We start from the raw sequence: 27,027 nt of genomic DNA on the forward strand, positions 1-27,027 counted from the left end.
GGACTGAGAACAATTGGCCCTATATTTTATTATGAAAGGCTGCACTAACCTAGTCTTGTGGTGGGTTCCCATCAACGTGTTTGCCCTGTATGGGTCAGATGTTTTATTCCAGCATTTCTCAACCTGTGGGTTGAGACCTAAAAGTGGGTTGTAGAAATATATGAAAAGGTCACGAACAGACTTTAAAAATGGATTCTCCTTTAAAGGAGAAAAATGTGGGCAATGGTGGCTTTTCCCTTGCAGGCTGTCAGATTTCCAGCCTGCAAGGGGCTGCTTGAGACCCCGCTGCCCCCCACACTGAGGGGCTGGGGCCTGGGGGCAGGAGGCAGCAGGTTGGGAGTGAGGGGCACTGGGTCGGGATTGGCCATCAATGTTTACAAATGGGTCGTGGTACAAAAAAGTTGAGAACTACTGTATTATGCTCATGCTTAGCATGCCCTGCATTTAATTAACTTCACAGTTTGTTTCCGTGACTAAGAACATGCTTCTAGCAACCATTTAATTATAGACAGTGTACAGTAAAAGCCCTGTTAGCTGGCACAAGTAGGGAATGAGGGTGCTGGGTATCTAAAAATGCCAGTTATCTGAGGCTGGCGGTTTTCAGTTGGACACAGAGTAGTGGCTGGGGGGTCAAGGCAGCCAGATGCAGAGCAGCGGCAGTGCAGGGTGGAGGTTTTGGCTAGATGTGGAGTGGTGGCAGCGCAGGGTAGTGGGTGGCAGTTGCGAATGAGCTTCCCCTCCTCTCCCCCCCCCCTTGCGTACGGTTGGCCGTCCGGAAATTCTGGTTAGTAGAGCATTCCAGTTAGTAAAATGTCGGATAACAGGGCTTTTACTGTATTTAACATGGGGGGCAGGATTTGGTGGTATGCAGATACAGGCATACCTCGGAGATATTGCGGGTTCGGTTCCAGACAACCGCAATAAAGCGAATATTGCAATAAAGCGAGTCACACTAATTTTTTGGTTTCCCAGTGCATATAAAAGTTATGTTTACACTATACTGTAGTCTGTTAAGTGTGCAATAGCATTATGTCTAAAAAACAATGTACATACCTTAATTAAAAAATACTTTATTGCTAAAAAATGCTAACCATCATCTGAGCCTTCAGCGAGTCATAATCTTTTTGCTGGTGGAGGGTCTTGCCTCGATGTTGATGGCTGCTGACTGATCAGGGTGGTGGTTGCTGAAGGTTGGGGTGGCTGTGGCAATTTCTTAAAATAAGACAACAATGAAGTTTGCCACATCGATTGACTCTTCCTTTCACGAAAGATGTCTCTGTAGCATGCGATGCTGTTTGATAGCATTTTACCCACAGTAGAACTTCTTTCAAAATTGGACTCAATCCTCTCAAACCCTGCCGCTGCTTCATCAACTAAGTTTATGTAATATTCTAAATCCTTTGTTGTCATTTCAACAATGTTCACAGCATCTTCACCAGGAGTAGATTCCTTGACTTGCTTGACGCAGGGTTGCCACAAACCTTCAATTTGTAAAAAACGCAATATCTGCGAAGCGCAATAAAATGAGGTATGCCTGTATAAGACAAGGGGCTTTTTCCTCCACGCTGATTAGGGGGAGCTCATCTTGTATTGAAGTAAATACGATAATTCATTTTTGCTTTCATTGACTGTTTCAGGAATACTTAAAATGTTTGTATAAAGCATAAGAGTTTGGCCTGTTCAATACATTACTTTTCTTCAGGCATCAATGCTCACAAACCCAGATGGCCCTTTCATAAACTTGTCCAGACTGAATTTAGCAAAATATGCTCAAAAACCAAAGTTGGCAAAGGTACGTGGCTACTGTAATTATTGTTCTGGTATCTAACATCACCTCAACTTCTATTTCTCTTTTCAGTTCTCACTCTTCTAATCTTTCAGGACCCTTTCCAGCCTGATATTTCCTCTACAACTGTTGAACTTTGGAAATGCTATGATCTTTGAAGGACTGAGCAGCTTAGGAAGTTGGACAGGATTTAGAGTAGAATGTATCTGGTTGATAGCATAGCAAAGTCATATGGCTCATATCTCCTGTATTGTAGTCAATTGGATCTTGTGCAATAGACAAATGAAAAAATAAATGTCCTGTAGAATTATTTGTAATCTCCAATACCCTAATGCAGGAACAGCTATTCCTCACCTTATATAGTTGAAGAATGTCTTTTAAAAAGGACTTTTCTGGGTTAAAACCAAAACAAACCCATACTCCTCCAGCTTTAGGGAAAAGCAGCAAGAAACCAAGGACTTATAAGTTCTCCCGCCAACTGAAAAGACTGAAGTCATGATAATGGAAAGGAATGTGAACTACAAAAGGGGTGCATCTACACATGCCTTTAATGCACAGCAATAAACTTGTAGAGCTTGTTTCTCCTCAGTTTACTGCTCCTAGGAATCTTCTTGACCCCAGCACACTGAGCTGGGTTGGAGCAGCCCCAGCTGGCAAGTGGTCTAGGAGTCAGCCTGCCGGCCTTGGGCTGCTCCAGCTGGGCTCAGTGTGTTGCGGAGAGGCTGGCTGGGGCACAGGGGTTCTTCAGTGCAGGGCTAGCTGGCATGTAGCCCCTGCACTGAAGCATCCAACCAGCCCTGGCATCCTCATGTCCCAACCTGCTGTGCATAAAAAAACTCCATGGTAGGGTAGTACTTGTGTTTACAAGTACTACCCTGTTGCAGCTTTTACTAGCTTCCTGTGTACTACTAGGGGCATACTTGCAGACACTAAGATGTTTACTACACAATTAATTAGTTAACTGTGCAGTAAATGTCTCGTATAGATGTGCCTGAGAACATCAGTCTATCATCTACTTTGCCTCCATGAAAAGAACTAGAAATAACTGTTACCAAGAGAGATCTGTCCTCTACTGATTCTAATAGATTTTCTTTGAAAATAAATACATTTGTAATTGGATTCCACATACACCGTCTATGCAGTTAAAAAGCAAAATGTTCATTTTTTCAGTTTTGAGAATTCATTTTATCTTAAGGTGTATTTTTTCTGTCTGCAAACGATAGCAGTTGGTCAGTAAATGAAAAATTCATTGTGAAGAGGTTGTGGACACTAATAATGCATTATAACTAGAACACTGAGTTATTTTAGAAGAAGCAATACATTACAATACATTAATCTTGAACTATGCATACAACATGACTAAACACAATTTAAAAAACCTTGCCTTGTTTATTGTCCAGGAAGGGTAGCTTTTGGGTGTTTACAGTATGACTAGATATCTTCACTCATGATCTAATGGTTAGGATTTTCTGTTTAGATTTAAAGTTATTACTTATTGTGATTTTGCATTAGAAATATTTTCTACTTTAATTAGAGCTTGTGTTCATTTTTATCTGTCAGTGTAATTCTTATGATTGACAACCATCAAAACTTAAATCTTGCATCAGCAGAATATATTGGTGTGCCTTCCTCAGTAATGCCCCTCGTCTCTGACCTGAAGTGTGTTTCATGATTTATCACTGAGTGATCTTTCAAACCAGTCATTACATCAAGTACCATTCCTGTCAGCAATCTTTTTCTGGGAATATTTGCTTGTAAAGAATTAGACTGAGCCATATAATTCATTTTGTGGAAGTCACCAAAAGGTCATTATATTTATTCTTTTCAAACCTGAGTTATATTGGCTTGCGACCTAGAGGTGAAGGGTCTTTTGTTCTATTTCCAGTCCATTTTTGAGACATAATGGTGAACACTGCACATCTGACAAGTATCTGTCTTTAAATCTTCTAAAGAAGTCAGTCATTACAGTTTACAACTGAATAAAATATAAATACTCATATATTGTTGTATAAAAATCTATTTTGCAATTATTTAAGCAAATGGGAAGATCAGTGGACAGTTCCAGAGGCCATAGTATGTGAGGATTTCCCCTGAAATCTTTATTCCTTTGTCTTCTGATCTGTAAGACATTTAAAGAAAGGTTTGTTTAAAAGAAGGGATACAATTTTAGGAAATTGACTTTGTAAAAAGACTTTTTTACTCATCCAAATATGTACTCAACCCTATGTATGTACAGTTTTTGCTCTTTTTTCTCACAAGAATACATTTTTATTTCTGCTAACACTATAAAATCATCCATGTAGCTGTGGAGATTGAGAGAGATTCTTTTCTGGCTTATGCATCTTTTTGGTCCATTGTCAGATGTGTTAGCCAGACTTCCATTTCAAACTCTTATTTCTGGAGGTAATTTGCAAGCCAAAATCAGCTACACGTGACTTGATTTCAGATTTGTTGGATATTGAGCTCTTACAGTTTTAAAAGCCATTTTTTTCTTTTCTAAACTGAGAAAATATGGACTTGAGTCCTTAACAGACTTGTGCCTTTGCTTAAATTCTATTGCCTCATGACTACTTGCAGCATGCAAAATTAAAGCACAAATAGAAATCTCTGCAGGATCAACCCCTTGAGCCAAATATTACATTCACTTTTAAAATTCCAACACTTTTTAAAAATGTCTGATGGAAAACAATCACATATTGATAACCCCGCTCATTTTATAATGTAGTAGGAATCACAAACTCAAGATCTCCTCTGTAATGACTATCCAGCACAAACATAGGCTTTATCTAATTCGTGAAGTCCATTTAATATTTCAAAAAGTGGTGATATGTAAATGTGTTTGCTATTTTAGAAAATTCTTTGGTAACTATTACAGTTGCAAAAACCAAGGTATTGATTATATAAAGGTATTAACTTTTTTCTTCAGCTATGACAATAGCTTAAATGTTTTCCTGACAGGCATTGTTTGAATACATTTTTCACCATGAAAATGACGTTAAGAACGTAAGTAATCTATACAATTTTTTTCTTGTTCCTAAATCTTACTGTCAGCTGTGCCAAAGCATCTAATATTACCTTATTTCATAGGATGGCAAACCTGTAGTTTTAAGAAACTCCTTATTAAATGTATAATGTCAAATATACTAAAATATATTTATACTTCTGTTATCAGAAACTAAGCTAGCACAGTAACACTATAGGGCACTTTTACATGTGCTCCAAACAACTGAGTTGCTTTTGTGTGCCATAGTGCTTGGATTAATAAGAAGCAGGGAGACAGGTTGAAAAAAATTCTCTAAGAGCAGCATCTTGGAACCTGTAGATTTTACAGTAAGGGTAAATATCAGAAAAAAATGTATGGTGCTTTATCCAGTTTTAAATTCAATCCCTTATTTCTACTTACAATATTTCCCTTAGCCATCCAAACCAGTTCCTCTCTTGCTGTTAGTGGTGTCCTATTTTGAATAGTCTGGATTAAGTTTTTGTGCTTCAAAGGGTGTCAAACATCTGGCCCTTGGCCTTTCTCTTTTCAGTGTGTGGTTTGCAGTTCCTCTCAAAGGTCCCTCCCCTTATTCATTATTATAGCTGCAGTGACCTACTGGTGGGCCACGAACAAATATTGGAGAACTCCACTGTTTGTGCTGAATAAAGTCCTTAATTTTAAGATACTCAGGGCAGTCTGGTGATTTTTGATGAGTTCCACATGGACGTAAGTTTCTGCCTCTGTGTTGCATGGCTGACGTTTTTGTGACTGATAATTATTCAGGAGTTGATTAATGTGATAATTTATTTGGCTTGAAGGTGTTTTATTAGGTAAAGCAAGTCATGCTTTTCCCAAGAACTGTTTCTGCCAGGCCAGATTGTGAGGCATGTTCATAGCTGCGTTGACTTTATTGAGCTATGTCAAATTTTCATCATCTGGAGAACTGACCTATTGCCATCATAAAAGTCTTGTTTTGGTAACTGAAGAACTGGGAAAATAATCAGAGACCTTTGACACTAGGTCAGCGTAGGTTTCAAATATCCAGGCTATATTATCGTAAAAATTACCTGGTTAACCTGATCTATATATACATCGTTCAGTGCAAACAAACAAAAGAAAACAAAAAATGCACGCACATATGTTGGAGAACTGCACTGACTGACCCTGTGGTGGTGGATTAGATAACCCATGACTTATTTTCTTTTTTTGACGTGTGTGGTTCTGGAGAAATATTTATGAAAAGATCAAATCAGCTCTGAGCCAGACAAATATGGACACATTTACACATTAACCATTTAATATACCCATTTTATAACATTTTGCTTAAAAGCTTTTTAAGCTGCTTCTGATGCTATTGCAATAACAGTAGTAGCGAGTAAGGGGTAGTTGATACTCTCTGACATCTTGTGTTTGGTGTAAAACCGAATTTAAAATAAACCTGTACCTTACTTAGCTTGTCAGTGGAGTGCACACTGATTCCTTCAGTATACTATATCATGTCTTGAAAGAAGAGATTAAAAATAGAAAAAAAAGATAAAACTCTAGCTTTTCAGTTATTTTATCCCTGGCAATAAGATCATTCTGTTGCCTCCTGTTTAAGCACAGTCTGTCGACTATCTGATAGTGGAGATTCTGATTTTAGGCTTATCTGATGGTGGAGATTTGGGTGGAGAGAACTATTCCTGATAGTTCCTGATTTAATCACACGCAATAAAAAGTCCAAAGGACGCATTATTTCTCACAGCAATACTTTAAACTACTCTAATGATCTAGGTGGAAAAGGCCCAATACATCACCAAAAAATGGGTCATTTGTGTATTATCCCAAAAAAGAAGTGGATTGGGAGTTAAAGAAAAAAAATATATCGGTTCCAGTAAATTTTGCTCAAGGATGACAGAAAGCCTAAAAAATATATATAAACACATACTTGGGGAATTCTTCAGTCCAAAAAGAAGCAGTTCAGCAGTCTGATTTAAATGTGTTCCCTCTCTTTATTTCAACCTTATTTAAATGCTAAGAAGCATGTATGATTATATGCTGCCATATGGAGAGATAATCCTTTCAAATAGTTTATGCTTCAGACTACATGGCATAACAGAAATAATAGCATTCCCTCCCCAATTTGACGATGAGGTTGGGAAAAAAAACACCTTATTTTGATTATTTAATGTTGTTACTCTTTACTGATGACATTTGTGTTTTTAGTTTTCCTTGTTCAAAGCTGAAAATGTCTGTTTTAAGGTTTGTGTGGCTTTCTTTAAAGGCTTTAGATTTGGCAGCACATGCAACAGAACATGCACAATATAAGGACTGGTGGTGGAAGGTTCAGATTGGGAAATGCTACTACAGGTAAGTCATTTTTTCAGTTATTATGTGATTATGGATTTTAAACCATCTGGACCTGAACTGTTATTCCTTGCACTGAACAGTATTTAAAAGATTTCCTAATATTCAGGCCAATTTGTGAAGCAACGAGTGGTGGAGGTATAGAATGGGCTGGCAAAATAACTCAGAATTTAGACCAATAAGACTGAAGTGATGTATCTATCCAGTAGGGAGGCTAAGTAATAGAATATACATTTAATTAAGAAGCACTATGATGACAACAAATAAAATGTATCATCTTTAAACAACAAGAAGGCCTTACCTAAATGTCTAACGACACAAAAACACCAACATTTTATGCATTGGAATTAGGGAATTAGCTTGCATAAAAATCCTCAAATGAAAAGCACTTAAATAAGTGCACAGATTTATTGGTACAACGCTACACAAAGTCAATAGATTGAAACTAGTATTGTAGTTTCAGGCTGAGAAATTAACTTCTGATGAAGACTTTAACTTGGTGAGAGGATCTAGTGTGAAGTGTTTATTTTAAGCTCTTCCAAAAAGTCAAGCAGGTGTTGAAGCCCCACCACATCTTCCAGAACAGCTGTATATATTTCACACATGTAAGAAATGCGGGTGTCTTGCTGAATGCTGCATAGTCAAAGTATTATCTCATAAATCTTGTAGGGGGTAAAGTAGTAGTTTATAGGCACTAGTCAGGAAAACAAAGCCCTTTAAAATTCCACTTCATATACCTAAGCCCATTGCTTCATTTCAGCTGCCCAAACTAATACAAATTTTCATTATCGTTAAATGTTGTTTGAAATTTTGGGGAGAGTAGGTTAGATGTTGTTTTAACTGGGCTTAGGGGGATCATTTGTCACTTCCATTATATTTCTCAAGTGGGCTGGGGAGGGTAAAGCATCCAAGCAATTTATATGCTTTCAGCATAAAGAATAATAATGATAGCGATCTGCCATATTTCTTTGCTCCCTAAATGTACACACTGTTTGGCTGACAGAAGGAAAGAGGATAATTTGGAAGTGATAAAGTCCTTTTCATTTGTGATGCTTTATAGTTGCTATGCCACTTAAGGATCACTATGAAGTATCTTACTATATAGTAATAAAATATCATAGCTGTGAAAGCAGATAAATTAAAGCTCTTCAGGTGAAAGATGGTTCCAGGCATATATGTTGTATGTACCCCAGAGGCTGAGAGATAAATAGGGCAAGCCAGCCTCAGTATGTATTCCCAAATTAGGAGTCTTGTTTGAAAACTCAGCTTTAAAATTTTGTCTAGCACATCATTAGAAGTTTGGGGAATGTAAGAAGACATGAGATTATATTGCCAGCCTTTAAGGACTTGGGGAAATCCTTACTATAGTGCTCATATATGTGAAAAAGTTAATTGTCAAATCTTATGTTTAAGTTTCCCCCTTTAATTTGTTATACTTGGTAGGGTCAGAGAACAGGAGATAATTTTGCCTCGTCAAAAAATTAAGTTGGACTTTATTATTTCATACTGGATATTCACTTCAGATGGATCTCCCTCACGTCCCCCGTCCCCCCCCAAAAAAAAAAATTTAAAAAAAAACAACCCAACAACAAACAAAACAAACTATTCAGCAATTTCTGAGAGCAAGATTTACCCTTAAGGGGAAAACATTCTTGAATGCTTCTCTTTGAGAGACTTTAAGATGCTTTGGGGCTGGGACTTGACTTGACATTTGATGGGAGTGTGATTTGTGTCCAGGATTCTAACAACATTGCAGGAGCCCAAGTAGGATTTTCCCTACAGTTCAGCTCTGGGATGCTTTGAGCTCTTTTAGGTAAGGGGATTGGAACCGAGAGCAGAGATACTGTCTCTGTAGTTCTTTTGATTGCTTCACTGCTGGCAGCAGGGAAAAAGAAACTGCCAGATTCAAATGCTGAAGGGATAAGAGCCAGACCTGGAATAGAGGGGTAGCTTGGAGTAAGGGATGAAGAGCAAGCTTGTAACTGAAGTATGGTAGGTGGAAATATGGAACTGGCACTGGGTACATCGCACCTTAGCTAAGCAAGGAGAGAGGGAGCAGTGAAAACTGAGACCAAGCAGGGAGCCTAAGGGCAATAGCTGGAAGAGAATTGGAACTGGCAAGGCAAATAAATTGGAACAAGCAGCCAAGTTGGTCAGGGGAAAGACACTGATTGAATAAGAAGCTTGGAAAGGAAGACCAGGTGACATGGGCATGGGGGAAAGAGAAAAAGATCAGAGGAGGGGCTAGGAGTAGGGGAACTGGGACAGGTTAAGTGAGGACACCAGAGTCTGAAATGAGAGAATAGGATTGGGATAAGGAGCCAACAAGGGGAAACAGAGATAGAGATATAACTTGGGACAGGTTGGAGGGAAAGGAGAAGATGGGGAACCTAGGGAAGTCAGTGATCACTAGTGTCCCCTAGAATGGAATAAGAAGTTCCTGAGCCTCTCTGTTCCTCTGCAGTCAGCTGGTATCTGTGAAATATACCAGCAGATTGCCCCATCTGTGTACACTGTAGGTCCACACAGAGGATAACAACCTACTACTCTTGTCTGTTATTCATGCAATTCAAGTGGCAGTGGTCTGAGCAATGGGCTTAAGTATCTAAATCAGGGGCGGGCAATTATTTTGGGAGAGGGCCACTTACTGAGTGTTGGCAAGCCATCAAAGGCTGCATAACAGGCAGCCCAGGGCAGATTAATACTAATTTTCTAAATTTTTTAGGGGCTCCACAGGTTGGATAGAATGGCCTGGCGGGCTGCATCCGGCCCTCGGGCCGCATTTTGCCCACCCCTAATATAAATGATGATGAGCCATTTGGTTGTCAACATGATAGCATGACAATTCATGTGTTTTTTCAGTTAGAGGCAAGGATTTTTTAGAGTGATATCTTTTGTTGGACCAACTGTATAGCTCAGATAAAGTTAGACAAGCTTTCAAATGCAAGACATCCTTCAGTCTGCTTTTTAATAAAAACTAAGAATAAACACATTCCTCCTCTTCTCCCTCCCTCTGAAACCCCCCCTACAACACCCATACTCGCACACAAATTATGTTAAGATTGTAAAGTCTAACGCTTGACTGTATCTCTTGAATTTGGCCATTATATGTTATTATGTGTATTCTATAACATGGTATTAAATGGTTGCATACCGTTTTTTGCCTCAAGACTTGTCTCATTTAGCACAAAAGATAAACTTACTCTGGGATGAGTTAGATCCATGTAGTGAAGAAGACCTGTGTCTAAGATCCCTGATTTATTTGCTGAAATGACTGGAATGTAAAAAATAAATAAGCCAGAAGATTGCAGGAGATAAATAATGGTCTCCTTTTAGGTGAATCGTGCCCTGCGCAACTGGATTCTAGACTTCCCTGTACTACAGAATTCCCATGTGCTACAACAAACTTTTCAGAGCTGATTGCTAACCCTGTGTTCCTGGGTACCTAATTTGAGACTCTAGTATTTGGAAAAGTGCTGAAAACTCAGTTGCAACTAATGTTAAACAGGAAATGTACATTGAACAAATTAAGTGCTATATAATTAAATGTCAAGTCCTGGGTTTTTCGAATTAGACGAACAAAATTTGTCAGTTCCTCCGTCTGCAGAGAAGAAGATAATGCCCCTATATTTTACCATGCTGGTGAGAAAATAAATTAATGTTTGTAAAGAACTCTAGACTAGAATGATACGCACCATAGAAAAAGTCCATAAGGAAATAAGTAGTTCTGTATTCAGAGCAGGGTTTGAACAGTTTACAGTAAATAGCGCTTGGGACCATACTCTGAACAATGAACAGAAAACAAGATATTAAATAAACTGCTTGTTAAGTGAGTAACAGTCCATTCTGCCCTGTGGAAAAATATAGTGTGAGGTCATATAATTTGCCTATAAAGCAGGCGCACCCAGGCATGGGGATTGAATTAAGCTTTCACAGTTACCCTTAGTTACTCACCTCATAACATTTGAACACTTGATTTGGCATCCTTTACATTTTTTAAGTGGATGTATGTGAGAATAATGTGAATTTTTAGAGAAAACCAAGTCAGAATGTGAGCTTTGGCATTTTAATTAAACCCCATGTGTGGTGTTAATCTATAGCACTTTATTGCTTAATAATTTATTTTATTAATTTTGAACAAAAAATATTTTCTATGCATTTCTTAGGTTAGGATTATATCGTGAAGCTGAAAAACAATTTAAGTCAGCTCTCAAGCAGCAAGACATGATCGATACAATACTATATTTGGCAAAAGTAAGTAGATTTTTCCAATTCAAACAAAATGTATTTGTTTTAAAATAAATTTAAATTCTAATATATCTTTGAAAATCCAAGGGCCAGCAGGCTGAGATCTAACTTGACACACACACACTGATTTAAAAGCTTTACAATTTCCTTTTAAAATAGTAAACCAGTCTTCTGTCGGAACAAGTTTAAGCTAAGCATCAGAACTAGCCCAAATTAGAGTGAGAGGTTTTATTTTAAGACATGCATTCCAGAAAATAGTTAAAATTATGTTAGCATGAAGCTTTATTTTTAAAGAACGTTGGTTTTATTATGCATTTCCTTTAGTTTGCCTTATTCTGATACTTTAAAATCAAAATATGATAAAATACTGGTGTAGGAAAAATAAATCTCTGGTTTAGATTGTGATGTATCCATGGATTTGGCAGTTTGTGTTAGGAGAGTGCTTGGGGGGGAAAAAGTACTGGTTTTGAGGACTAAACAGGATTTCTTTGGGGAATGTACAAGTCTAAAGATACTATCTCTGCTGTTTATTGTGTTCTCTTCAACAGCAAATAACAATCAGGACTCTACAGCTGCAGGATAATTGGAGCTGTGTGGCAGGATGGTTCCTAGGGGTGCCATGACCTCCCCTAGCGCCCTTGCCCACCGTGCCAAGTCTGGGTCCTGAACATACCCTCTATCTCGCCTGCCACGTCTTTGATCTTATATTATCAATGGGAGGCTGCCTTCTTGCCTCCCTTGGCACAGGGCCAGTCTTGCTATACCACGATTCCGGGGCTACTCCCTGTGCCGGCCCTCGCTGGCCTGTCTCTGTGACTGTTCTAAGTAGCCCACTCTCTCTTCGGGCTTCCTAGTAGACTCACCTTCTCTCCGGGGCCTTCCACTGGGCTTGCCCCCTTCCGGGGCTTCCCCTTCACAGGCAGTGCCCCACTGGGCCTGCCCAATGTCCAGTATACGCACCCTCTCCCAGGGCCTGCTCAATGTCCAATATACACATCCTCTCCCAGGGCCTGCTCAATGTATTCGCGCCTCACATACTCCCCTGCCCCCACCGGGGCCCTTGCTCACGCTTCTCGCCCTCTCTGCCCCCACTGGGGCCCTTGCGCTTCTCGCGCACCTGCCTGCACTGGGGCCTTCTATGCCCGACTCGGGCTTCCTGTGCTTGCGCTCCTCGCGCCCCTCGCCCACACTCAGGCCTGTGCTTGCACTTCTCACGCGTCCGCCCACACTGGGGCCTTCTATGCCCGACTCGGGCTTCCCAAGTTTGGGACTCAGGCGGCCTTAGCCTCACCTGGCCCCCAGACCCGCCTTCTCGGGGCTATGCCCCACTGGGGCTCTTCCCAACTGGGGTTCCCAATTGGGGCTCGTCTCGATATCGCCCCCGCTGGGCTGGGGTCGGGATACCCCACTAGCTCAAACCCACCTTCCTGGGCCTGCGCCCCACTGGGCTTCTGCCTCTACCGAGCTCTTCCCGAAGCTGCCCACACTGGGCTGGGGTCGGGACACCCCCACAACGCAGCACCCTCAGTGGTGCCAGGAACACCCCCTCTTTATTGGGGAGCTCCTGATGAGGCCTCCTCCACCCCTACAGCCTCGCCCGGTCCTCCAGTATTTATACAACAAACTAAACAGAACCATCAGCCAACCGGCCGTAACCCAACAACAAGGTTCCTCGCTCAAACATAGGATTTAAGCTCCCTTGCCTCTCTAGTGATAGCCTCCCTGTCAGGGTTCTTTCCACCCTTACCATGCAGTAGCCGCTAGGGTGATCAGACTCCAACCATCGGCCCTGCTCTGCTCAGCTCTACTGCCAAGCTCCCGCACACCAGGCTGGCAGAAGGGAACTGCCCCCTAGGCTCCGGCCTGGGGCTGTTTATAAGGGCCCGGCCCGGCCCCCTTCTGGTCACATGACCAACTTGGTTGTCCCAGCAACCATCACCTGGGTTCCCCTTGTGACTGGCAGCCAACCTTCTTCGCATCTAGGACAGGGCACCTTAGTGTCCCTGTGACAAGCTGCTATACATAAAAACAGTGTAGCTGTCTGCAGTCTCCTAGGAAACCAGTAAGTAACTAAAGGAAGCTAGAAACTGATTTCACTTATGAAATCAAAACACAGGTCTGGAAGGGGCCTCTTGGGCCACTGAGTCCAGTTCCCTGCATTCACAGGCAACCATTTACCCAAGGAGTCTCCAAAACTGCCACTTCAAACCTGTGATCACATTCAACCACAAGGCACAAAACCAGAAACACCAAGGACATGCTACGTGCCATAGCTAAAATCACGGGAGGCAAGAACATGGCCAGTACCTTGCCACTGCAGTGACCAGGGAGGATCTGAGGATCATAATCCTTGCCCTTCTGACCTAGGGGGGGAAATCCTTTGTGACACCAAATTTGTTAATTGGTATAATTAGCAGAAGATCAAGAATTTCTGACCAGGAACCTCTGAGTTTTCAAAGTACCTGCAAGAGCTTCAGCATGTCTCCATCAAACCCCCACAGCCTTAGCTAAACCAGTGTCCCCGTGATTTAAAGGAAGACTGGAAATAAAAAAAAATGTACAACTGTAAAGAGGCTTCCTCCACCTCTTCACACAAAAGGAAGGAAAACTGGGAAGACTTACCAGACCAGGAGGAAGCATTGCTTATGCAGGGAACACCACAGCAGCCGGAATGCCATCGTCACTGGTCCTTCCAGATTGATGTTCCCTGCACCCAATGCCCTACTTCTGGTGGAGGAGCTGCACCGCAAGGGGGAGAAGATGCATGGGGAAATCAGGCAAGTTCTGTCTACTCCACCTGAACTCCAGTGGTGCAGGGATGGGGAGAAGACCAGATTCCGGTCTTGGAACTCAAAGGAGCTTTAACTACGGGAGCTGCACTCTGCTGTGTCCTTTAAACAGGGAGACCAGAGAACCAGGAAAAGTTGGAGCAGCTGCAAGCCTCTCAGACTGACAGAAGTTTGTTTTGGGGTTTTTTCCTTTTTTTTCTCTTGCATTTGAGTTACAATTCAATATAGCGGGTGGGAACTGATTGATTTTTGGGCCTGATCATGAAAGGGGAAGATACCCTGAACCATGTAAGTGCTATTGAATCACTGTAGGAGCAAAGAAACTGCCTAACTGCCATTAGTTTTCTTTTGTTTTTTTCTTCAATTTGATTTGTTCTTACCTGCAAGTTGTGTGTGGACAAGGAGTGTTCTCCAGCCTAGGGGAAACAGATCTGTACCTTTTAAAAAAAAAAAAAAAGGAAGAAAGAAAGGAAAAAGAACAGAAAGCATATAGCATTCTGAATGCTGTGAATGTCTAATACTTACCTGGGCTGTCCTGCCCAGTGATGGTTGCAGTTCCCTTTTTGCTCCAGTGGTGATATTTTCCTGATATTCTCCTAGATCAACCTTGACCTCTCCATCCAGAAGGAACACAGAAAGAGATCCTGAGCCTAGGAAAAAAAGGAAGAACAGAAAAATCGTAGAACATCTGTTAGCAACTGGTAGTCTCCCACAATATCATAACAGCTGGTTGGCATTTGACTGGAGTATAAGGGGAGGTTGAAGCCCTAGGAGGGACAGACCTAATGTCCTTGTAGCAGACTTTCAGTAGGAGAACACCTTCCGATATCTACAAATTACATCAAGACGTAGCAGGCAAGAACCGGGCAATTGCTGCTGGCTGATTCTGCAGGAATAATGAGGCTTTTCCCTCACGGCACAGGCCTGCCAGGTGCAAGGTTGACAGGGACCTTGACCCTATCCTGCACCCCATGGACAACAACATAAAATCCAGTGACATTCATGAAGTGGAAAAAAATGGCTAACTGGAAACCAGCAAGAGCTCTAAAACATGGGATTCCCAGATCCTTTCCATAGGGGTGTGTCTACACAAGACATGTTAATGCACAGTAGCCTAATTTAATGTGCATTACAGGTACACACAAGCACCCTTAATGTGCATTTAAAATGATGAAATTGGGCTAATGGTGCCTAAATTTGATAACTGCAAATACAGGTACCAAATTTAGGTGTGATTAGTTAAAGCACATTAATGCACATGTAGATGCAACCCAGCACTGACTTTAGTGGTGGGTCTGCCCAGCCACTGGGTGCACATAGCAGGGCTGCAAGGACTTGGCAATAACTTCAGTGCCAAGTCCCTGCACATGTAGACACCTGCCAAAAATCAATTAATGAGCATTAGCTTGATGCGCATTAAATTTAGTCATGTTTAAATGCATATGTAGACACACCCAATGAAGAGAAAATTATTTCCAACGTGGGGATTGCAATTACTTGATTCCACATATCATACATATTGATTGTTGAACCAAGAATTCCCTGTACTGCCAAACTACTTCTTTCATAAACGTATTGAGATCAGTCTTAATGTACTTCATGGACCCACACTACTTTGCTCAGAAGACCATTCCAAAACTTCACTTCTCTGACAGTTAGAAATACTTTAATTTCAAATCTAAAATGCATACATAGCCAATCTTTAGCTATTTGATCTTGAGTTGTTTGGTTTTTTTACCCCGAAAAGCCCTTTCCCCTTCTTATTATTCACTCTGTGAATGTAAAAAAATTAAATCATATTTCCTTCTCAATCTCCATTATTATTAAGTTTCTTTCCTCGTGTCCTTGTGACAAGGTATTTAACAGAATTTGCAGAGTCATTGGAATCTGACAGGGCTGCACCATGAGCATTTCTGCTGTGGCCTGGAACTTGTGATCCCCTGGGCTGTCAACCATGCACCTTAGCACCTGCACAACCCGAGCCCCATTGTAAAGTTAAACATGCCATGTTACTTTAGTGTTTATAAGAAAAAGTCTCTATTGTCTTAACTATATTAGTGGCCCTTCTTTATAACCCTTCCAGTTAAAGTTAATCTTTCTATTCATTGCTGATCAGAGTGGCACACAGTACCCTGACTAGAGGGTCTTGCCAGTGCCTTGTACTAGTACTTCTTTGTCTCTCCTGAATATAGTTTGCTTAATACATCCTACAATTGCATTTTCCTTTTTCACAGCTGCATCACACTGTTGGTTTATGGTCATCCTATAGTCAGTCAACAACCCAGATATCTGCTTCCTCAGTTGTCTCTAAAGTCTTAAGGCTAGCGTGTTTAAAAAGGAACACATGCAACATGGCTGCCCATATATTTTTTGGAAGTTCGACTGCACAGGGAGTTTGGGATTGGGGAGCTCCCTGCCCATGACCATGTTTAAAAGGCACGTATGTAGCCAGGCTTTTGGGCTGCACACATACCTTTTAAAGGTCCCAGCTTACGGCAACTTGGCAACTCACCCAAGTCCTGGCAGATGTGTGATGAGATCTGAGTAATTTATCCTACATTCCAAAAATCATGCTTCCTTGCGTATCTGGCATGGCAAGACATCCAATTTTTGGGATCCAGAATAAAATTCCTCAGATCCCATCACATTATTAACAACTGCCAGGACTAATGTTCTATTCCACAAGATTCCAAAATCTTCCTGTGTAATAATCTGGTCCTCTTCTGTATTGGCAGTACCCCTCAATTTACTATTATCTACGTTTTTTATGAGAACATCAAGTTCCAGTACCACAGTCATTGATGACCATGTTAAAACCAGAGAGGCACTAAGACTGATCCCTGAGAAATGCTACTGGGAACCACTGTACTTTCACACAGATCATCTTTTTGTATAACCGATTGTAGACTGCTTTTGAGCCAACACCTCCACCTTTAAGCTAACACTCATTGTAGTGTTGACCCCTGTCCTCTCCAATTTCGCTTTTTTCCCCCTGAAGCATGGCAGCAAAAGCTTTACTCAGACCTAGATAAATTAAGTCCACAACATTTGTCCTTATCGATTAAGTCAGTTATTTTATCATAGAAGATTAAGTTACTCAAACTCTTCCTTGGATAAACTCATATTGTGTTTTCTCCATTTTCTGTATGCTTGATTATTCTTTCCTTCAATATCTGTCCTAAGCCCTTGGGTATCGTTCAGAGACTGGATATGCTCACTTACCGGTAGCCGTCAAAACCCTTGAAACTGAAAGTGCTGTCGAAGGAAAGGTAGTCAAAGTTTAGCAAAACAAGTGCCACAGTGTAAACACAAGAATTATTATCTGAAAGTTGATTTCCCCACTCAACTCCAGAAGAATGAAATTAGGTGTCTTGCTTCTATTCAAGCCATTAACAGTATACCCAAAAGAAGCATTCTGAGAGGATGCTTTGTTCTTCATAAAGTGATGTTTACCATACTTTTTTATATTATTTGAGTTGCAAAATAGCTAGCAGTTTTGCAGTTACATCATTATCTTTAGTATCTGAGGCTCTCTCTTCACTGCAGCAGTCAAATGTACTAACTTGGTTTAGCCCAACTACTTCTACAGCATAATCACTCAAGTTCAAGAGAGATCAGATGCATTACAAAATATGTGAGCTACTCTGGATGAGTAGATTGGGGGAGTGATTGGATTAGCAGTTGACAAGCTGTCGTAACTCAAGTTACTGCATCCCCAATGCGTTAACTTATCAGCAGCACTTGACGCCCACCTTCCCCAACACAGCTGACCTATGATAATATCTGGATGCGTATTGGATTGAGGTAAAACTTAAATTACAGTTCACCCTGTCAATGCAGAGAAAACAAGCCCTGAATACATAGCTATTAGGGGTGTGCAAAACAGGCCATATTTGCTTTGGATTAGGATTCGACCCGAATCAGAAGACAGTAGTTCAAATAGTTGATTCAGATCACTGTCCCAATTCAATTCGGCCATATCCAAATCGGAAGATTCGATGCTCGATGATTTGGAGAACCTGCAGTTTCGCCAGCTTTAACAGCTTTAAATGTTTTCTACATACCTCGAGGTACCAGGCACAGCTCATGAACGCTGAGATGGTGGGGCGGATGGAGCGTCCCACAGGAGTGCGGGGTGGCCGCCCATGTTCTTGGTGGTGGACCCCCCCCAGCTCAGCAACCAACCATGGGGAGACCCTGGGTGCCCCCCCATACCCAGAAGGCTCCAGTTGCCAGGTTGCAGGGGGAGTCCCCCGCACACTCCACGGTGAACCCAGAAATGGACCGGAAGTGTTCTGGGCCACTTTTGAGTCTACTGCTGAGTGTGCTGGGGACCCCCTGCACTCCTGTGGGGTGCTCCATCTGCCCCACCACCTGTGTTCACGAACTGCCAGGTACCTTGAGGTATGTAGAAAAAACATTAAAATCAGTGTCTATGACCGAATCATCAAATCTCTCCAAATCTATTCGGAGGGTTCCAATTCAATTTGGAGAGCTTAAAGGGTCTCCTGATTCAAGTCAGATTCAGAGATTAGGCTGCTGAATCAGACCGAATCTCCACTGAATTGAATCGGAGACCGAAACTTCACACAGACCAAATAGCTATGGAAAAGGGTGAGGCAGTTTACCAGAGGTTTTGTATCAGATTTTCTCCAAACTCTGGCACATGCAACATTATCAGTTACATTTCAACGGTTCTGTAAGTCACAACAGCTATTAACTTAAAAAAAGGTGAAAGCAAAGACTCTTGAGAATTATTGTTTAAAGGACAGACAGAGTAGTTAGCAGAGGTTAAAGAAAATGCATCAAAACACAGGCATTCTCAGACCTTAGGAGGGAGAAAGGGGAGGACAGCTGCATGCTCCCCGTCAATCATAGAAGAACCCATTATGACTTTGAAGTCATTATGTAGAGAAAAGCTGAATATGTCAGGAAATATGGATCCCTCAGGTATACAGTCTTTTTCTTGCTATAGAAGAAAGACTTCACAGATAGCCTAGTACATAATTGATTCTTTAAAATCCAGTCTAAAAATCATCATATAGTAAGTTAAGGGATATATGAAGATAAGGTATGATATGCTGAACTTACTGGGGATGACTTGTATAAGTTACTCATTTCTCAGATGCTTGAGTAAAACAACCAACCCATACCCTATACCCTTGCTGTTTAAAGAGTTATACTTTGCTGCCATGTATTCTCTTTTCTGCAGCATTGTACAGAGATTTGATTTGTAAGAAACAGTTGGTAAGAGAAGTAATAAAATAATCTTAAATGTTAATTAAAGAAAGCAAAATGAGTGTGACAAACAAAATGGAGCCTTTTTTTACAGTTTGAGACTTATTGCAGATGTTCATCAGAAACTGCTGAAACTGACGACTTTTATGACGAATGTTTTCAAGAGTGTTTTAGATAAAACAATGACATCCACAGATGGAGGGTGCTAGCAGTAGACTGTTGGGGCATTTATACATGAACTCTGGGAGGGGGGATGAGGGGGGCTATAATTAGGTGGCTCCGAGAGCTGGTGTATTTAAAAGCGCCTGGAGAGTCTTGTGTATCAGCATCCCCACGCTTCAAAACGGCAGTGGGGGTGCTTTATCTAAAGCTCATTCATCACTTTAAATTACTGGGGGGGTCACAGTAAATTACTGTACTCCAGCAGCCTCCAGAATCTTGTGCATAGGTGTCCACACACTTCAAAATGATGGTGGGGGCACTTTATCTACAGCTCATTCAACAAGGTTTAGATAAAGCGACCCCACCAACATTTTGCGAAGTGTGGATGCTGATACATGAGACTCTAGAGGCTGCTGGAGCATAGTAATTACCATGCTCCTGCAGACTTGATTAATCAGTAATTATGACATGTTGGAGCAGGCTCCCTGCTCATGTATAGGCACCCTTGGTGTCCCACTGCTTAAAATGTGTACTTAGTTGATAGTGTCACTTGGTGCAGTCAGGGTCTAGACAAGTATCCAAAGAAAAAAAAGTCAGTGTCATTCTTTCCTATTCCTTTCCTCCCAGGCAGCTATTACTTTTTCATCTTAACAGAAGAGATGCTGAGCCAGTGAGTTTCAGCCAGGGTGCCATGGCCTCCTGGGTATCGTTCCCTCTAAGCTGTGTGGCGTGTGTGGCTGCATGGGTATGCTCATGCCGCACTGCCAGGCATGCCTGTGCAGCCATGCACACTGCGCAGCTTAGAGGGAACACTGGTCCTGGGATGCCCTAAAATCCTTTCAGAGGTACCATACAAAGTGAGCACTGTTGGGTGCACAAACATGATTCACAAGATAAACGAAGAGGGCGCATCCAGACGAGCGTGCATGTGCGTTTCCCAAGGGACAAACAGCAGCAGCAGATAGTTGTGCCACTGCTACTTGCCCCCAAGGAATGCTCATGTATGTGCGCCCTAGCGTGTGGCAAGTGCCCCAGGTGGGGTAGGGGAGGCTGGGACCAGCTCTGGGGCTGGCTCCAGCAGCCTTACCTGGGGTCCTGGGGACTTGCCAGGGCTCTAGCAGCAGCGATCTAGCGCATGGAGCATGTCTCCAGCTGGCCATGCTGCCACCACATGCACTACCCTGCTTTTTTCAGACACGTGTTTTTTTGACACTGGGATGTCCCAGTGTTAAAAAAAAAAACTCTGCTGCACTGCAGGTTAGCAGCACGATGAATGCCTGTATGTGCAGCATGTGCAGTTTGCAGTGCCACAGATGGGTCTGCGCTGCTACATAACACACGTGCACTCATCTGGACATGCCCAGAGACTTCACATGGGAATTCATAATGTTAAAAAAATTCTCACTTCTTGTAATCCGAGTTCATTACAACAAAAGCATTGCTAAATTATTCTTCTTTAGTCAAAAAGAGTGAAAACAAAGACCTAGCATTTTTTCAGGGGTTCCTCAAATCTATCAGGGTGTTCTTCAAATCTATTGAGTGGTGCTTTGAGTCTAAAGAAGATGAGAACCACTATGCTAGGCAAATACCAGCTTTACTACGCTGATTCTGGTATTACAATTACCACTGCTTTTGTAGTGATCAGCTTAAAATTGCAGCCCCTTCCTGAAGAAATGTATGCCATCCTTAAAACTGCCTCACTATCACTGTTCAAAGAAGATTGTTTTGTGTATGCATTAAGTAGCATATCTTGTATACAGTTAATTAAAATTGTGACAATAACGAATTCTACTCAAAATTTTGTATAGGATATCCAAAAGTATAGTTGTTGAAGTAGAGTTGCTGCTAGTTGCGGTGCTTTAATATATGATGCACTATCGGTGCTTTGCTCCACTGCTTTACCATTATGTTAAATGAGAGCAGCAATGCCAGCTAATTTTCCATGGTTGATGGATCAAGCACTATATTAAAATGTCATTCCACTAGAAGAAGCTTTCTCAAGAGATTTTGCTTCATTCCGAAATGTGTGTAGCCCAGTGGTTCTCAACTGTGTTAGATTGAAGGCACCCCTTAGAAAATGCCAGCACCTAGCTTCCAGTCATTTCTTGACTGCAGAAAAATACTAGAGCTGTTCTTCTCTTGCAAAGAACTCAGAAAGGCCACAACAGGGCAGAATGTTTTTGACATTATGGATTCCTATTTGTAGTCTTACAGGTTGATTTTGTAAATCATGTGTAGGTGGTTTTTATACCCAACAGTGCTAATATTATGCAGCTTTGAATGGCACCCTTACAAGGAACTTATGACACCCTGGTTGAGAATCATTGGTATAGCTATGGTTCTGCCACTGGTGATTTGGATAGCTTGAGCGATTCATTTACAAAATGTTTTTATTTCCAACTTAAAAGTGGGTTCAAGGGCAGTAGTATCTGAAATTTGCACCATCTGACTGCTACTTAAATGGCGTGTGCAATGACAGTCAGTGCCCTCAGTCTGGTATTTACAGGACTCATCACAGTTAGCATGTGTCAGCATTGTCTTTGTTTTCTGTTGCTGCTGGCCAGGGAGACTGAACTAGTAGAGAGTATCTTGTCTAAATCTGACCAAGGCTTGTAGGCACAAAATGAAGAAAGCTTGCAAATGTTGCTTTTCTGTGCTATGCACTATTTCACTAAAGAAATGTAACTATTCATGTTGATCTCTCATTTTATGAACCTTAAATGCACTTAATTTAAAACTGAACCTCATGGGTTTTTCCACTCATATCACTCCTAGAGACCAGTTTTTTTCAAAAGGCAAAAAATCCTATCACATAATTCTTTAGTTTTAAAGTAAATATTTACTATCTCTAAAGTGGCACCAGTGTACAATGTAGATAGTTTTCTAAATTATAGAAGAGAATGTCTGTTGTGCAGCTCAAATGTATGTTTTGTAGTAAAAGATGTAGTGAAAATGGTCAATATTTTTCCCTTAATGCTTATATGAACTTCATTTGAACATATGTTACCACGCAAAATTGATACACACACGTATTCTGTCTGTTCTTTTAGCACATGTACACACAAACAAAATTGCTTGTCTGCCTCCCCGCAGATAATTCTTATTTTTGTCAGAGAGCTGTAAAATCATACAAGTCATGGCATTTAGACAACATGTTTACACACCTTTATTTTCTTAGGTGTATTTGCGCTTGGATCAACCTTTGACAGCTTTAAATCTTTTCAAGCAAGGATTAGATCGATTTCCTGGAGAAGTGACCCTCCTCTGTGGGATTGCCAGAATCCACGAGGTATGTGCATATTATGTGGCCTCTAACACAGAGAAGGTTAAAAGTAGTAGGATTTCAATATATTTGCATGGTCTTCAGAAAGTCACTCTGCTTATTACTAATAAAATGTTGTATTGCTAACAGCACAAGTTATGTTATACAAAAAAAAAGTGTCTATGAAAATCAAGATTTCTTTGCAGGTTTTTTTGTTCAAGTAGTTAGATATACCAGATGGTTCATGTGTTCCCTTTTCTGATGTATAAAAACAAATCACCTGATTTAATGTGGGTTTATTTCCAGACAGGTTTGTGTATGGTTCATAAAGTTCATTGGTCTAAAACAGAAGAAACACATGTTTTAGTCACCAGTAGCTTGTTGGTAGGATTAAACTGCAGGATAGTCTGCAGATCTGTGCTACCTTTATTAGTACCATAAGTTGCTTTGAATTAATTAAGTTAGGAAAAATCACTGAAGTGTAAATGTTTTGTTGCTTAAATAGTAGGGGGGTTTAAATAGAACTAATTTTAAGAATTATTTCATTGTAGGCAGATGTAATAAGATCTCATTTTGCATAAACAGAAAGCAGTCATTAAAAGAAGGAGTACTGATGTACCTTGAACGCTGACAGATGGTAGTGATGTTATATCAAACACAAATGTGCAGAAGGAAATCATGCATTCTTTGTCCAAGAGCTGTATCTGGTATCTTCCAACTCACCTGTGTTCTCCAAGCACAAATCTAATTCCATTTTAAAGTGCTTTGAGTTATTTAGAGAGAGAGAAATTGAGATAACAGTTGTATCATTGTCTTTGTGGCCATGTTATCTGAATTTTTTAAAGTTCTGAGTCCAGCCTGATGCAGTGTGCAGCCCCAAATGCAGTGTGCTGGGTCAAGCTGTGGACCGACCCTGTGCACCAGCCCAGTCTGGTGTGCGGGGTCATGTCATCTGACCTGAGGGATTCTTCATGAGGCTGGAAATTTGACATTGCAAACCTCCTAGAGGTGCAGCAATTAAAGTTGCCACTGCTTTCTTGTTGCCAAATTTCTGAACACATGGTGAGCATCATTTTCCATATATAATGCACACCCCAATTTCCACCAGCTAGGTACAAGGGGTAGGGGGAAAGTGTGGATTATATGTAAGAAAATATGGTACTTTGAAGGTAACCATTCCACAAAACATTACAATTTTAGAGGGTATACCTGGGTGAACAATTCGGAGTATGAGTCCTGCAGCCTAGAACTATCATACAATGCTGGAGTTGCCATGGCATGTATAAACAGCATTTGCACATAGTAACTATTGTAAACAGACTTTGGAAAACACCAGATGTACCTTTAAATGTAGTTGTCATAACTGTGCACTATTAATCCTTGACTTAGAATCAGTAAAATGTTTTCTGGCATTATACTCGTTTAAGTCAGTGTATATTTTACTATGAAGCCAAAATGTAGGTTATACTTTATGTTCAGAGAACAGGACACAGAAATCAGCCTTAAAGGGTGCTAGTTCTTTGGAGTTTTTATCTATGAGCTCTGATGAATTCAGCAGATTACACAATGTAAAGATTATCATAAGTGATACAAATAAGAATTACTAGTGGCTTCAAAATAAGTATCTTATAAATGCAATTTTTTATTTTCAGGAAATGAACAACATCTCGTCAGCTGCAGAGTACTACAAAGATGTCTTAAAACAAGACAACACTCATGTGGAAGCCATTGCATGCATTGGTAGTAACCACTTTTATTCAGACCAACCTGAGATAGCACTGCGGTTTTACAGGTACATCTGTTAGATGAACATTAAGAATGATATTTTTAATACTGATATCACCAAGAAAAATACTTGAATGCATTAATAGAAAGGGGTGGAAGAGCTAGAGAAATAATCACCAGCATGCCTACTCTAAAACATCTTGTATACTAATAATATGGTACTTATATTTAAGCATTTTATACATACAAAATAAAAACAAAACACAAAAGAATCACAATTGTTGATTACCTGACTTATAAAAAAAAAAAGTGAGAAGGGGCTAAAAAAGTATGGTGTGATCTGGAAACATAGGCTGCTTACAGATTTCAACACCCCTCTCCCCTTCCCCTCCCTCCAAAAAAAACTTCATGCTTTGCCGGAAGAGGCATTGCGTTAGTTGGACTTGGCTTGCCCAACGTCCGTATCAATCAGGTGCTTCAGTGTGGCTTTTTGACACTTTTATCTGAAGCTGATTCAATCATCTTTTAGATAAAAGTTCCAAAAAAGCTCTATAAAATTGCCTGATTTATACAAACATTGGGTGAACCAGACCAACTGATGTGATGCCTCTTCTGGGTATGTGCTGGGCTTGGCATGGAAGCACACCAATTTTAAAGTGCTGGGGCTTGTGGGGTGGGGTGTTAACCTTTGTAAGCAGCCATAGGATCCAACTCTTACCTCCATTCATATTCAGGAGGCACATGACAGCTTGTATTAAGAGTTGCAAGGTCTTTTGAAAAGCACCATGGTCCAGCACCCTGGAGTGTAAAAAGAAGTGACTTCATAAAGCTCAGCTGGTAAAGCTGCCAAAAGAAGAGATGGATCAGGGCAAGGATATAGCCAAAACTCATGACTTAAAGTAAAATCAAATGAACCAGCATATTTGAAATGCCAAAGTGTTCTACTTTATAATTTCACAGAAAAATTTGTATAATCTGATTCTGTTCACAGAAAATAAGTCCACTGAAGGGACAAGACAGAAATGATACATCTTTACCATGCAAAAGACTAACTACAGATTTTTTTTTAATTCACAAGTGCTATAAATTTTTTTTTTTTTTTGGTTTAGTTCCAAGTATTGTTAGGTAATATGCCTAGTCTTTCCTAATCCTGTTGGGGTAGAGTGAGACATGGTGAGGGCAGGAGTGGGGAGGAGTCTTTCTATTTTGAATGGAATTCATTCTTGCAATTAATCTTAAAAAAAATAAATAAAACAACAGATATGTTCTCTCAAACCAGGCGGCTCCTGCAGATGGGTGTTTATAACTGCCAACTTTTCAACAATTTGGGACTTTGTTGCTTCTATGCCCAGCAATATGACATGACTCTGACCTCATTTGAACGTGCACTTTCTTTAGCTGAAAATGAGGAGGAGGCAGCAGATGTTTGGTACAATTTGGGACACGTGGCTGTGGTATGAATATTTGAAATATCTTCTAAGTGTTTTTTTCATTCTATACAACTATAACAATGCCATAGCAGCAATTGGTATGATAGACTGAATGTGTTAATATAAAGAAAGTACAGTTTAAAGTCTGATATAATACAGAATAAATTATATCACGTAGTAGTTATGAGTTTGCCATCAATTAAAAACACAGAAAAACACCAAAAGAGAGGATAATTTTTCATTCTTTCAGAGCCTGGCATACATCTTGGTGAAATAAACACCCTTATCCAAACAAAACTGCATTTGATGGAACTTGTTCCAGTGCCATCCCACTTGAGAAACAGAAAATTAAAATGGAGCTACTTCTTAACAGAGATGAGAGTTTTATAGTGCCATATGCTGTAGGATATATTTTTTATGGAAATATAATGAGAACTGAGAGTAATGTATGAAAAGGCAGGAGAGAGAGTTAACTGTGTTAGTCTGCAGTCAGGCAGAAGGCAAAGGATGGTGGCACCTTAGAGACAAATGTTCAGAGAGGCACAAGCTTTCACAGGCACAAGCCTACTTCATAACATAAGTCATAACATAAGTGCCATATTAGGTCAGACCAATGGTCCATGTAGTCCAGTACCCTGTCTCTGACTGTGGCAGGTGTGGATGCTGCAGGGGGAGAGCTTTGAGCTGGACATCTGTAAAGCAGTCTATCCCCTATTCGGTACCTTCCCTGGCATCCACCATTTATTGGGTTAGAGATGCCAAAGAAAACATCTTCAACCATTTTGTTCAATAGCCATTCATTCATGAATTTTTGCAGTCCCTTTTTGAACCTGGCAATGTGCTTCTACCACTTCCTGTAGCAATGAATTCCACAAGTTTACACATTGTATAAAATAGTACTTTCTCGTTAGTTTTAAAAATGTCACCTACTCATTTCAGTAGATGCCCCCTACTTCTAGTATGCTGAGACTTAGTGAACAACAGTTCCTTGTTCACTAGGTCCACAAACCTTCATGATTTTATATACCTTTATCATATCCCCTCTCAGCCTTCTCCTT

At 40.6% G+C, this 27,027-nt stretch overlaps 1 protein-coding gene across 3 annotated transcripts in view; it reads left to right on the plus strand.

Annotated features, from left to right (window-relative positions):
- TTC8 (tetratricopeptide repeat domain 8) overlaps nucleotides 1-27,027 on the plus strand; it is a 62,402-nt gene that overhangs the window by 26,509 nt on the left and 8,866 nt on the right. For 2 of the 3 annotated variants that reach the window (XM_090033860.1, XM_090033861.1), the window contains exons 6-12: nucleotides 1,703-1,792; nucleotides 4,745-4,789; nucleotides 7,033-7,118; nucleotides 11,282-11,369; nucleotides 22,731-22,841; nucleotides 24,467-24,606; nucleotides 25,819-25,993. In XM_090033860.1, coding sequence (XP_089889986.1) covers nucleotides 1,703-1,792; nucleotides 4,745-4,789; nucleotides 7,033-7,118; nucleotides 11,282-11,369; nucleotides 22,731-22,841; nucleotides 24,467-24,606; nucleotides 25,819-25,993 — 735 coding nt within the window. Of the gene's footprint in view, nucleotides 1-1,637; nucleotides 1,793-4,744; nucleotides 4,790-7,032; nucleotides 7,119-11,281; nucleotides 11,370-22,730; nucleotides 22,842-24,466; nucleotides 24,607-25,818; nucleotides 25,994-27,027 lie in introns of all 3 variants that reach the window. The other variant, XM_090033863.1, reaches the window with a different exon arrangement.

Source organism: Crocodylus siamensis, chromosome 2, assembly GCF_052110815.1.
Source record: "Crocodylus siamensis isolate JL-2025a chromosome 2, ASM5211081v1, whole genome shotgun sequence".
NCBI lineage: Eukaryota > Metazoa > Chordata > Crocodylia > Crocodylidae > Crocodylus > Crocodylus siamensis.